The sequence below is a fragment of the Anomalospiza imberbis genome, chromosome 28 (genome assembly GCF_031753505.1).
Source record: "Anomalospiza imberbis isolate Cuckoo-Finch-1a 21T00152 chromosome 28, ASM3175350v1, whole genome shotgun sequence".
Lineage (NCBI taxonomy): Eukaryota > Metazoa > Chordata > Aves > Passeriformes > Viduidae > Anomalospiza > Anomalospiza imberbis.
The window spans coordinates 4668713-4683328 of record NC_089708.1 but is presented as its reverse complement, the minus strand read 5'-3'; the positions used below and the strand labels follow the sequence as shown (position 1 = coordinate 4683328).

Here is a 14616-nt window from a genome sequence, read left to right as displayed (position 1 = left end):
AACCCTGGCAGCACGAAAAGTTTAAGATCTGACACAAATTCAACCCTGGGACCAAAAAAGGGGAAATATCCAACAGAAATTCAACCCTGGGACCAAAAAATGGGAAATATCCAACAGAAATTCAACCCTGGCAGCATGAAAAGTTTAATATCTGACACAAATTCAACCCTGGGACCAAAAAAGGGGAAATATCCGACAGAAATTCAACCCTGGCAGCAGGGACAGCTTAATATCTGACACAAATTCAACCCTGGCAGAAAAAAAAAGGGGAAATATCCGACAGAAATTCAACCCTGGCAGCAAAAACAGTTTAATATCTGACAGAAATTCAACCCTGGGACCAAAAACTGTTTAATATCTGACAGAAATTCAACCCTGGGACCAAAAAAGGGGAAATATCCAACAGAAATTCAACCCTGGCAGCAAGAAGAGTTTAATATCTGACACAGCTTCAACCCTGGGCAGCAAGAAAAGGTGAAATATCTGACAAAGATTCAAACTCTGGGACTAAAAAAGGTGAAATATCTGACAAAGATTCAAACTCTGGCACCAAAAAAGGGGAAATATCTGACAGAAATTCAACCCTGGCAGCAAGAAAAGGTGAAATATCTGACAGATTCAAATCCTAGGAGCAAAAAAAGGTGAAATATCTGAGAAATTGAAACCTGGGCAGCAAGAAAAGGTGAAATAGCTGACAGATCCAAACCTGGCTGCATTTTTAAACAGAACACCCTGAGAAGGGGAAGCGCCCGTGGAGAACCACGAGGGACACTCACCAGCAATCCAAAGAGAACTGTGGAAAAAAATCCTCCAATAAAACCCTCCCAGGTCTTCTTTGGGGAGAGCTGCCAGCGAGAGAGCAGAGAAATAAAAATATATTGAAAATAGTTCAAATTATTCAAATTATTCAAATTTTTAGTCAACAATTCAAATTATTCAAATTATTCAAATTATTCAAATTTTAGTCAACAATTCAAATTATGCAAAGTATTCAAAAATTTAGTCAACAATTCAAATTATTCAAATTATTCAAATTTTTAGTCAATAATTCAAATTATTCAAAAATTTAAATTTTTAGTCAACAATTCAAATCATTCAAAGTATTCAAATTTTTAGTCAACAATTCAAATTATGCAAAGTATTAAAATTTTTAGTCAACAATTCAAAATATTCAAATTATTCAAATTATTCAAATTTTTAGTCAATAATTCAAATTATTCAAAAATTTAAATTATTGAAAATTCAAATTATTGAAAATTCAATAATCTCCGCAGCCCCTCCTCACTTGTTGAGCTGCAAGGAGGAGTTTGGTCAGTTTGTTACACACGGGTAAAACTTTCCAAAAAAAGGTAAAACCGTGTGGCAGAACAGAGTTCAGGCCTCACTACTCCAGCTAAGGAAGCCCAGTAAGTTCCCATGAAAATAAAATCCTGTAGCAGGAAAAATCTGCTTATCCCCATAAGAAAAAAATCTAAAAATCAATTTACATAACAAGAAAAGGAAAGAAAATTTGTAAGAAAAACAATTTGTAAGAAAAGCAATTTACACCTATAAAAATAAGAAGTCTATCCCAGGAAAATCTGTAGGAAAAAATGTAAACTAGCTAGGAAAAAAATGTTTAATAAACATATGCACTAACCATTTATATTATACTATATTATATTATATTATACTATATTATATTATACTATACTATATTAATTATATTATATATTATATTATATTATATTATATTAATTATATTATATTATATTATATTATATTATATTATATTGTATTATATTGTATTATATTGTATTATTAAATATATATTACATATACACTAACCATTATTATTATATATTGTATTATTATAGATATATTACATATACACTATTATTATTATTATATTAATTTAGATATATTACCTATACACTAGCCATTATTGTTATTTACCAACCAATTAACTAAGTTTCAATCATTTACTAACCTATTAAATTCAAACCCATTGCCTTCTAGCACCATATAAAATAGGCTTTGTACAAGAAAAATTCAATTATTCTAATATCATTAATTATTCGTTCGTCTTCCCAACCTTGATGGCTTGATGATTTAATTTAATTAAATAAATTTAATTAAATAAAATGCAATAAAATTAAATACAATTAAAATTCAATGCAATTAAATAAAATTCAATAAAATAAAACAAAATAAAATAAATTTGATTTTCAAATAAAATTCAATTGAATAAAATTGAATAAAACAAAACAAAACATATTTAATTTTAAATAAAATTCAATTGAATAACAAAAAATTCAACAAAATAAACCAAAACAAAGTGAGTCAAAATAAAATAAAATAAACCAAAAGAAATTAAAACAAAATGAAACAAAATAAACGAAAATAAAATAGAATAAAATAGAATAAAATAGAATAAAATAAAATAAAATAAAATAAAATAAAATAAAATAAAAATAAAATAAAATAATAAAATAAAATAAAATAAAATAAAATAATAAAATTAAAAAAAAATAAAATAAAATAAAATAACATAGAATAACAGAAAATAAAGTACAGTGTCAGCCTCAAAGGCCGGGATGCAGAGCGGGGTCCACTGCAGACTGGCTCCAGAGCCAAGGAGGGCCCGGAGCAGGAGCTGGGGAGCCCAAGGGAGCCCAAATCCCCGCAGATCCCTGGAGATCCCCCGGATCCCCGTGCACACCTTGATGAGCGGCGTGCGGCCGAAGAAGAAGCCGAACATGTAGGCCATGATGTCATTGCAGATCACACAGGAGATGGGCACGATGAACCTGCGGGCACGGGGTCACTCTGGGCACGGGGTCACTCTGGGCACGGGGTCACTCTGGGCACGGGGTCACTCTGGGGAGTTCGGTCACTCTGGGGACTGGGGTCACTCTGGGCACGGGGTCACTCTGGGGATTGGGGTCACTCTGGGCACGGGGTCACTCTGGGCACGGGGTCACTCTGGGGATTGGGGTCACTCTGGGCACGGGGTCACTCTGGGCACGGGGTCACTCTGGGCATGGGGTCACTCTGGGCACGGGGTCACTCTGGGCACGGGGTCACTCTGGGGACTGGGGTCACTCTGGGCACGGGGTCACTCTGGGCACGGGGTCACTCTGGGCACGGGGTCACTCTGGGGATTGGGGTCACTCTGGGCACGGGGTCACTCTGGGGATTGGGGTCACTCTGGGCACGGGGTCACTCTGGGCACGGGGTCACTCTGGGCATGGGGTCACTCTGGGGACTGGGGTCACTCTGGGCATGGGGTCACTCTGGGGACTGGGGTCACTCTGGGGACTGGGGTCACTCTGGGGATTGGGGTCACTCTGGGCACGGGGTCACTCTGGGGACTGGGGTCACTCTGGGCATGGGGTCACTCTGGGCACGGGGTCACTCTGGGGACTGGGGTCACTCTGGGGACTGGGGTCACTCTGGGCACGGGGTCACTCTGGGCACGGGGTCACTCTGGGGATTGGGGTCACTCTGGGGATTGGGGTCACTCTGGGCACGGGGTCACTCTGGGCACGGGGTCACTCTGGGGATTGGGGTCACTCTGGGCACGGGGTCACTCTGGGGATTGGGGTCACTCTGGGCACGGGGTCACTCTGGGGATTGGGGTCACTCTGGGCACGGGGTCACTCTGGGCACGGGGTCACTCTGGGTATGGGGTCACTCTGGGGACTGGGGTCACTCTGGGCACGGGGTCACTCTGGGGACTGGGGTCACTCTGGGCACGGGGTCACTCTGGGCACGGGGTCACTCTGGGCACGGGGTCACTCTGGGGATTGGGGTCACTCTGGGGACTGGGGTCACTCTGGGCACGGGGTCACTCTGGGGATTGGGGTCACTCTGGGCACGGGGTCACTCTGGGGATTGGGGTCACTCTGGGGATTGGGGTCACTCTGGGCACGGGGTCACTCTGGGGACTGGGGTCACTCTGGGGACTGGGGTCACTCTGGGCACGGGGTCACTCTGGGCACGGGGTCACTCTGGGGATTGGGGTCACTCTGGGCACGGGGTCACTCTGGGGATTGGGGTCACTCTGGGCACGGGGTCACTCTGGGCATGGGGTCACTCTGGGCACAGGGTCACTCTTGCGGAGTTGGGGTCACTCTGAGGACTGGGGTCACTCTTGGGGAGTTGGGGTCACTCTGGGGACTGAGGTCACTCTGGGCACGGGGTCACTCTGAGGACTGAGGTCACTTTGGGGGAGTTGGGGTCACTCTGGGGGATCACTCCTGTGGGCCTGGGGTCACTCTGGGGGAGTGGGGTCACTCTGGGGGACTGGGGTCACTCCATTGGGATAGCTCCTGTGGGATCCCAATCCCCAACAGGCACCGCCGCACTTCCCCCTTGGCTCTGACAAACACTCCCCAAAACCTCCGTGCCCCCCCCCAAAACCTCCGTGCCCCCCCCAAGACCCCCGTGTTCTATCCAGGGCCGAGAGGTCCTGGACTCCCCTGGAAGTGCCCCAGGCCAGGCTGGGTGGGCTTGGAGGAACCTGGGACAGGGGATCCCAGGAGAACGCAGGGACCCCAGGAGAACTCCAGGAGAACTTAGGGACCCCAGGAGAACTCCAGGAGAACACAGGGACCCCAGGAGAACTCCAGGAGAACGCAGGGACCCCAGGAGAACGCAGGAGAACGCAGGGACCCCAGGAGAACTCCAGGAGAACGCAGGGACCCCAGGAGAACGCAGGGATCCCAGGAGAACGCAGGGACCCCAGGAAAATGCAGGGACCCCAGGAGAACGCAGGGACCCCAGGAGAACTCCAGGAGAACGCAGGGACCACAGGAGAACTCCAGGAGAACACAGGGACTCCAGGAGAACGCAGGGACCCCAGGAGAACTCCAGGAGAACGCAGGGACCCCAGGAGAACTCCAGGAGAACGCAGGGACCCCAGGAGAACGCAGGAGAACGCAGGGACCCCAGGAGAACTCCAGGAGAACGCAGGGACTCCAGGAGAACGCAGGGACCCCAGGAGAACTCCAGGAGAACGCAGGGACCCCAGGAGAACGCAGGGACCCCAGGAGAACTCCAGGAGAACGCAGGGACCCCAGGAGAACGCAGGGACTCCAGAAAATGCACAGATTTTCTGTTTCCCAGCAGCTTGGGGCAGCAGAACTCACCAGATCATCCCTTCGAACAGGTTGTGGATGATGAGGTGGGACTGGGTGACCACAATCAGCAGCGTCACATGCGTCCAGCCGAACTGCAGGACAGGACAGCCCCCCCTCCTCGTTTAGTCATTCATTATCTGTTTGTTAATTAGCCACAGGAGCGGGACAAGGGCTCTTGTGCTGAGCCCCCCTGGCACCAAGCTCCCACAGAACATCTCAGTGCCGGAGGAAGAGCTGAGCAGGAAGGCTGGGCTTCTGGCTGAGCCTTTCCAACCTGGATTTAACCTCACCAAAATATTAATTTAACCTCGCCAGACCCCAAATTTAACCTCACCAAACCCTGAATTTAACCTCACCAAAACATGAATTTTAACCTCACCAGAATATTCATTTTAATCTCACCAGGAGATGACTTTGAACCCAGCAGCCCCAGCTGCAGCTCACCATGTGGAACTGCAGGCGATAGTGCAAACCCCGAATTTAACCTCACCAAACCCCGAATTTAACCTCACCAAACCCTGAATTTAACCTCACCAAACCCGGAATTTAACCTCACCAAACCCTGAATTTAACCTCACCAAACCCCGAATTTGACTTTGACCCCAGCTGCAGCTCACCATGTAGAACTGCAGGCGATAGTGCAAACCCTGAATTTAACCTCACCGTGACATGAATTTAACCTCACCAAACCCTGAATTTAACCTCACCAAACCCCAAATTTAACCTCACCAAACCCCAAATTTAACCTCACCAAACCCTGAATTTAACCTCACCAAACCCCGAGTTTGACTTTGACCCCAGCTGCAGCTCACCATGTAGAACTGCAGGCGATAGTGCAAACCCTGAATTTAACCTCACCAAACCCTGAATTTAACCTCACCAAACCCTGAATTTAACCTCACCAAACGCTGAATTTAACCTCACCAAACCCTGAATTTAACCTCACCAAACCCCGAATTTGACTTTGACCCCAGCTGCAGCTCACCATGTAGAACTGCAGGCGATAGTGCAAACCCTGAATTTAACCTCACCAAACCCTGAATTTAACCTCACCAAACCCTGAATTTAACCTCACCATGACATAAATTTAACCTCACCAAACCCTGAATTTAACCTCACCATGACATGAATTTAACCTCACCATGACATGAATTTAACCTCACCAAAATGTGAATTTGACTTTGACCCCAGCTGCAGCTCACCATGTAGAACTGCAGGCGATAATGCAAACCCTGAATTTAACCTCACCATGACATGAATTTAACCACACCAAACCCTGAATTTAACCTCACCATGACATGAATTTAACCTCACCAAACCCTGAATTTAACCTCAGCAAACCCTGAATTTAACCTCACCAAAATGTGAATTTGACTTTGACCCCAGCTGCAGCTCACCATGTAGAACTGCAGGCGATAGTGCAAACCCTGAATTTAACCTCACCAAACCCTGAATTTAACCTCACCAAACCCTGAATTTAACCTCACCAAACCCTGAATTTAACCTCACCAAACCCTGAATTTAAGCTCACCAAAATGTGAATTTGACTTTGACCCCAGCTGCAGCTCACCATGTAGAACTGCAGGCGATAGTGCAAACCCTGAATTTAACCTCACCAAACCCTGAATTTAACCTCACCAAAATGTGAAATGTGAATTTGACTTTGACCCCAGCTGCAGCTCACCATGTAGAACTGCAGGCGATAATGCAAACCCCGAATTTAACCTCACCAAACCCTGAATTTAACCTCACCAAAATGTGAAATGTGAATTTGACTTTGACCCCAGCTGCAGCTCACCATGTAGAACTGCAGGCGATAATGCAAACCCCGAATTTAACCTCACCAAACCCTGAATTTAACCTCACCAAAATGTGAAATGTGAATTTGACTTTGACCCCAGCTGCAGCTCACCATGTAGAACTGCAGGCGATAGTGCAAACCCTGAATTTAACCTCACCAAACCCTGAATTTAACCTCACCAAACCCTGAATTTAACCTCACCAAAATGTGAATTTGACTTTGACCCCAGCTGCAGCTCACCATGTAGAACTGCAGGCAATAGTGCAAACCCTGAATTTAACCTCACCAAACCCTGAATTTAAGCTCACCAAAATGTGAATTTGACTTTGACCCCAGCTGCAGCTCACCATGTAGAACTGCAGGCGATAGTGCAAACCCTGAATTTAACCTCACCAAACCCTGAATTTAACCTCACCAAAATGTGAAATGTGAATTTGACTTTGACCCCAGCTGCAGCTCACCATGTAGAACTGCAGGCGATAATGCAAACCCCGAATTTAACCTCACCAAACCCTGAATTTAACCTCACCAAAATGTGAAATGTGAATTTGACTTTGACCCCAGCTGCAGCTCACCATGTAGAACTGCAGGCGATAGTGCAAACCCTGAATTTAACCTCACCAAACCCTGAATTTAACCTCACCAAACCCTGAATTTAACCTCACCAAAATGTGAATTTAACCTCACCATGACATAAATTTAACCTCACCAAACCCTGAATTTAACCTCACCATGACATGAATTTAACCTCACCATGACATGAATTTAACCTCACCAAAATGTGAATTTGACTTTGACCCCAGCTGCAGCTCACCATGTAGAACTGCAGGCGATAATGCAAACCCTGAATTTAACCTCACCATGACATGAATTTAACCACACCAAACCCTGAATTTAACCTCACCATGACATGAATTTAACCTCACCAAACCCTGAATTTAACCTCAGCAAACCCTGAATTTAACCTCACCAAAATGTGAATTTGACTTTGACCCCAGCTGCAGCTCACCATGTAGAACTGCAGGCGATAGTGCAAACCCTGAATTTAACCTCACCAAACCCTGAATTTAACCTCACCAAACCCTGAATTTAACCTCACCAAACCCTGAATTTAACCTCACCAAACCCTGAATTTAAGCTCACCAAAATGTGAATTTGACTTTGACCCCAGCTGCAGCTCACCATGTAGAACTGCAGGCGATAGTGCAAACCCTGAATTTAACCTCACCAAACCCTGAATTTAACCTCACCAAAATGTGAAATGTGAATTTGACTTTGACCCCAGCTGCAGCTCACCATGTAGAACTGCAGGCGATAATGCAAACCCCGAATTTAACCTCACCAAACCCTGAATTTAACCTCACCAAAATGTGAAATGTGAATTTGACTTTGACCCCAGCTGCAGCTCACCATGTAGAACTGCAGGCGATAGTGCAAACCCTGAATTTAACCTCACCAAACCCTGAATTTAACCTCACCAAACCCTGAATTTAACCTCACCAAAATGTGAATTTGACTTTGACCCCAGCTGCAGCTCACCATGTAGAACTGCAGGCGATAGTGCAAACCCTGAATTTAACCTCACCATGACATGAATTTAACCTCACCAAACCCTGAGTTTGACTTTGACCCCAGCTGCAGCTCACCATGTAGAACTGCAGGCGATAGTGCAAACCCTGAATTTAACCTCACCAAACCCTGAATTTAACCTCACCAAACCCTGAATTTAACCTCACCAAACCCTGAATTTAACCTCACCAAACCCTGAATTTAACCTCACCAAAATGTGAATTTGACTTTGACCCCAGCTGCAGCTCACCATGTAGAACTGCAGGCGATAGTGCAAACCCTGAATTTAACCTCACCAAACCCTGAATTTAACCTCACCAAACCCTGAATTTAACCTCACCAAACCCTGAATTTAACCTCACCAAAATGTGAAATGTGAATTTGACTTTGACCCCAGCTGCAGCTCACCATGTAGAACTGCAGGCGATAGTGCTTCTTCACCAGACTCAGCACGAACATGCAGAACCCTGGGGGAGACAGGAGCAGAGTCAGAGCTGGCAGTGAGCCTGCCACCCCGAGGGTCAGACTGCAAGCAAATGTTCTTCTCTATTTAAAGAAAAACAGAAATATTACATATATATGTGTAATATGTATTATTATATCTATACAAATATGTATTATTGTATTTCAGATATAAAATATGCATCTAAATATTACGTGATATTTAAGTAGAAATAGAAATATTTTATATATCAAGTGTATTATGTATGTATATTATCTATTAATATATGTAATTATGTATCTTTAGATTTTAAATATAAAATATATCTTTAAGTATATTATGTATTAATATATGTAAATATGTACCATTAGATTTAAAATATAAAATATATCTTTAAGTAAAATATTTCATATTTAAATAAAAATATAAATATTATATATAATGCATATTACATATAATACATATTATTATATATGTATAAATAAGTAGTAATATATTTTAAATATAAAGTACATATTTACATAAATATTTGATATTTAAATAAATATATCTATAATGTGTATTATGTATGTATAATATGTATCATTACATGTATATATAAATATGTATCATTATAAATTTAAATATAAAATATATATTTAAGTAAAATATTCTTTTATATTCAAGTAAAAATAGAAATATATATAATGAGTATTATGTATATATGTGTTAATACATTTATATATTAATATGTATCATTATATTTTAAAATATAAAATATATCTTTTAAATATTATTAATGTTTTAATAACAATATTAATATAAATATTATATAAATATATAATTACATTTTTAAATAGAAAACATATATTTAGCTAAAATATTATTTTTATTTAAATGAAAACAGAAATATAAATATCAAATAAACAATGTGTATTATGGATGTAAATTGTGTATTATTATATATAAGAATAAATATGGGTTATTACATTTTAATATATAAAATACCTAATTAAATCCAATTTAATATTTAAATGTAAACATACATTACACCTATGTATAAAAACACATATTGTTGTATTTTTAAAATAGAAATATTTTTGATACGATTCTATTTCTGGTTGTATTTTATAATATTTTATGAACATTTGGTCTGGCCTACGGGAGCCCTGCTCTGCAGCCCCACGCCGCAGCCCTGGGCCGGATGAGCCGCTTGCCCGCCCCGTGGAGATTTTGGGGTGTTCTCCTCGTTGTGAGGATCTTCCAGCACCACCACGGCAACACTGGCCACGGCTGGCATCCCCGGGGAGCCGAGGGGATGCGCTGCCCACCTGGCAGATCTCACCTGCCCCTCATCTGTGCCCCTGGCAGATCTGACCCCTGCTGCCCACCTGGCAGATCTCACCTGCCCCTGCTGCCCACCTGGAGATCAGACCCCTACTGCCCACCTGGCAGTTCAGACCTGCCCCTGCTGCCCACCTGGCAGATCTGACCTGCCCCTGCTGCCCACCTGGCAGATCTCACCTGCCCCTGCTGCCCACCTGGCAGATCTGACCCCTGCTGCCCATCTGGCAGGTCAGACCTGCCCCTGCTGCCCACCTGGAGATCAGACCCCTGCTGCCCACCTGGCAGTTCAGACCTGCCCCTGCTGCCCACCTGGCAGATCAGATCTGACCCCTGCTGCCCACCTGGCAGATCTGACCTGCCCCTGCTGCCCACCTGGCAGATCTGCCCCTGGTGCCCACCTGGCAGATCTGCCCCTGCTGCCCACCTGGCAGATCCCCTGCTGCCCACCTGGCAGATCTCTCACCTGTCCGATCCCCCTGCTGCCCACCTGGCAGATCTGACCCCTGCTGCCCACCTGGCAGATCTGCCCCTGGTGCCCACCTGTCAGATCTGCCCCTGCTGCCCACCTGGCAGATCCCCTGCTGCCCACCTGGCAGATCTGCCCCTGGTGCCCACCTGTCAGATCTGCCCCTGCTGCCCACCTGTCAGCCCCCCTGGTGCCCACCTGTCAGGTAGAGGGCGAAGGAGATGAAGCGATGGTATCTGCTGAGGATGCGCAGCGGCTCCTCCCTCTGCACCAGCGTGAAGAAATAATCCGTCACCGTCTCCCCGTAGAAGAAATAATTCACACACAGCAGAAAGTACCTGGGGAGGGACGGAAATCATTCACACACAGCAGGAGTGGGGTCACTGGGCTTTTGGGGTGGGTTAGTGGGGTTTGGGGAAGGAATTCCAGGTGGGTGCCCAGGTGAGAGCCCAGGTGAGTGTCCAGGTGGGTGCACAGGTGAGAGCCCAGGTGAGAGCCCAGGTGAGTGTCCAGGTGAGTGTCCAGGGGGGTGCACAGGTGAGAGCCCAGGTGAGAGCCCAGGTGAGAGCCCAGGTGGGTGCCCAGGTGAGAGCCCAGGTGAGCGCTCAGGTGGGTGCCCAGGTGAGAGCCCAGGTGAGAGCCCAGGTGAGTGCCCAGGTGAGAGCCCAGGTGAGTGTCCAGGTGGGTGCCCAGGTGAGAGCCCAGGTGGGTGCCCAGGTGAGAGCCCAGGTGAGCGCTCAGGTGGGTGCCCAGGTGAGAGCCCAGGTGAGTGCCCAGGTGAGAGCCCAGGTGAGAGCCCAGGTGGGTGCCCAGGTGAGTGTCCAGGTGGGTGCCCAGGTGAGAGCCCAGCTGGGTGTCCAGCTGGGTGCCCAGGTGGGCGCCCCTCACTCACCAGCTGAGCGTCCTGAACCAGGGCAGGTCGTAGGAGTGGTACACGTTGTAGCCAATGGTGATGATCTCGTGGAAGCATTTGATCTGCACACACATCACCTGCACAGCAAGGACAGCCAGGCACTGACCCTGGGGGCTCAGCGCCTCTGCCCTCGAGGAGACACCTGCAGGGCACCTCCAGCAGCTGCCACCAGCCCTGCAGGAGCCTCCCAGCCCCCCGGGAAACTCGGGGTGTCCTTTTTCCCTCCCAGTCCCCCCGGGAAACTCGGGGTGTCCTTTTTCCCTCCCAGTCCCCCCGGGAAACTCGGGGTGTCCTTTTTCCCTCCCAGTCCCCCCGGGAAACTCGGGGTGTCCTTTTTCCCTCCCAGCCCCCCGGGAAACTCGGGGTGTCCTTTTTCCCTCCCAGTCCCCCCGGGAAACTCGGGGTGTCCTTTTTCCCTCCCAGCCCCCCGGGAAACTCAGGGTGTCCTTTTTCCCTCCCAGTCCCCACCAGGAAACTCTGGGTGCTATTTCTCCTTCCCAATCCCATTTTCCCTCCCAATCCCACCTGGAAAGCTCAGGATGGCATTTTTCCCTCCCAAGGAAAGCTCAAGGTGTCATTTTTCCCTCTCACTCCCACGTGGGAAGCTCAGGGTGTCATTTTCTACTCCCAATCCCATGTAGGAAGCTCAAGGTGTTATTTTTCCCTCCCAGTCCCACCTGGGATGCTCAGGATGGCATTTTTCCCTCCCATTTCCTCTGCACACACACCCTTGGGTGAGTTGCAAATACTGAGCAGCAGATTCTCCCCAGGTTTCCTCCATGGACAGAGGAATCCAGGATCTCTGGAACACGAGGCCCTGAGCTCCCCAGCAACCCAGCAACCTCCCCCTGCTGCAGGGAAGGTCAGGACACCTCCCTGGAGCACTTACAATTGTCATCAAGACCATGGGGCCCAGGTAGATGATGATGAAGAAGAAGGTGATCATTGCCAGCGTGAGGATGCCCCTCACCCACCAGTTCTTCCATCTGGGCCACGGAGAAGGAAAACATCAGAGAAAGACAAGGCAGAGCAAAGCAGCCACACCAACTTCTGCTCTCTGTGTGCCACAGGAAGGAAAGCGAGCCCTGGAAACCCCAAAGTTCCTCTCAGGGGTGCACAGGGACCTCGATGTGCTGATAAAGGCTGGCTGCAGCAGCTGCACCTCAGCAGAGAGCTGAGCACCTGCCAGGGCAGCCTCTGCTCCTGCCCTGCAGCTTTCCCACCCCTTGGGCAAGCTGCAGGGTGAGCTCCCACAAAATGGGGACCATTCCCCCTGTCCAGGGGGAGAGATGGCCCCTGGCTGCTGGACCCTCACTGCTTTCCTGCTGGGAGCCTCTGCCACCCCCACAGCACGCCCAGGGAAGTGACACCTCCTCCTGCGACACAGCCATTTCCTCCCAGGCAGATTGTCAACATCCCCAGCTGCTCCCCAGGCCTGGCGTCCCCAGTGAACTCCTCCAGCAGTCCTGCAGAGCTCAGGGTGATCAGAGTTACAGCAGGGGCTGAACCCCCCCAGCTCAAACCTCTGCTGTCAAAGCCCCCCACGGGCTCCTGGACCTGCCAGGACCCAGCACTGCTCTGTTCCCTCCCTTCCCACCCAAATCCTGTCCCCTGCCACCCAAATCCTGCCCCCTCCCTGCTGCCCTGATTTTTGAAAGTGTTTTCTTTTGCAGTTCTTTTGAAAGTTTTAAAGTTGTCATAAAACTTCTTTAGCCTTTGGATAATGTTTACATATTTGAGAGTCAGAATTCCCACACAATTTCATATAAAAATAAAATAGTTTACATATTTCTCTGTGGGTGGAGAGAAATGATTGATTGATCTTTGGACCAGTGTGGTTGGAGAGGTGGTAATTCCATCTTCCAATCCACAGTCACCTTTGGAATTCTATAAATACCAGATGTTCGGATAAAACTGGGTCTTTTTCTCTTTTAAACTTACCAAACTTCTATGTACTCATTTCATGTCCAATAGGGACACCTCCCCTCCCACCCAAATCCTGCCCCCTCCCCTTCCCACCCAAATCCTGTCTCCTCCCTTCCCACCCGAGCAGCACCCCTGAGTTTTACACCCCAAAGCCAAAGCAGGAAACTCCTGCCTGCAGGATCAGAGGCTTCCCAAAGTGCTCAGAGAGCAGAAGGGAGGGACAGAGCAGCTGTGCCTGCCTCACTGCCAGTGCTGGCCAAGAGGGGATGGAAGCAAAGCTCCAGGAATGAGGAATCTGACGGTGGAACCGAGCTGGGGCTGGGAGAGGGGATGGGAGAGAAAAGGGATGGGAGAGAAAAGGGATGGGAGAGAAAAGGGATGGGAGAGAGAGGGGATGGGAGAGAGAGGGGATGGGGAGAGGCTGCTCCTCCAACTTCCAGCAGCCCCAGGATTGACAGAGCCCTGCTCAGGCAGTGATGGACAGGATGGATGGACAGTGATGGACAGGATGGATGGACAGTGATGGACAGTGATGGACAGGATGGATGGACAGGATGGATGGACAATGATGGACAGTGATGGATGGACAGTGATGGATGGACAGTGATGGACAGGATGGATGGACAGTGATGGACAATGATGGACAGTGATGGACAGTGATGGACAGGATGGATGGACAGTGATGGACAGGATGGATGGACAGTGATGGATGGACAGTGATGGACAGGATGGATGGACAGTGATGGACAGGATGGATGGACAGTGATGGACAGGATGGATGGACAGTGATGGATGGACAGTGATGGACAGGATGGATGGACAGTGATGGACAATGATGGACAGTGATGGACAGTGATGGACAGGATGGACGGACAGTGATGGACAGGATGGATGGACAGTGATGGATGGACAGTGATGGACAGGATGGATGGACAGTGATGGATGGACAGCGATGGATGGACAGTGATGGATGGACAGTGATGGATGGACAGTGATGGACAATGATGGACAGTGATGGACAGTGATGGACAGGATGGATGGACAGTGATG

General features: G+C 47.2%; 1 protein-coding gene across 1 annotated transcript in view; it reads right to left on the bottom strand.

The window, feature by feature from the left end:
• Positions 1-14616, bottom strand: part of CDS2 (CDP-diacylglycerol synthase 2) — a 29958-nt gene that overhangs the window by 4414 nt on the left and 10928 nt on the right. Inside the window, exons 3-9 of the mRNA XM_068174332.1 lie at positions 12530-12626; positions 11620-11717; positions 10926-11065; positions 8902-8960; positions 5133-5215; positions 2702-2789; positions 777-845 (exon numbers count right to left, since the gene is read on the bottom strand). Coding sequence (XP_068030433.1) covers positions 777-845; positions 2702-2789; positions 5133-5215; positions 8902-8960; positions 10926-11065; positions 11620-11717; positions 12530-12626 — 634 coding nt within the window. The remainder of the gene's footprint in view (positions 1-776; positions 846-2701; positions 2790-5132; positions 5216-8901; positions 8961-10925; positions 11066-11619; positions 11718-12529; positions 12627-14616) is intronic.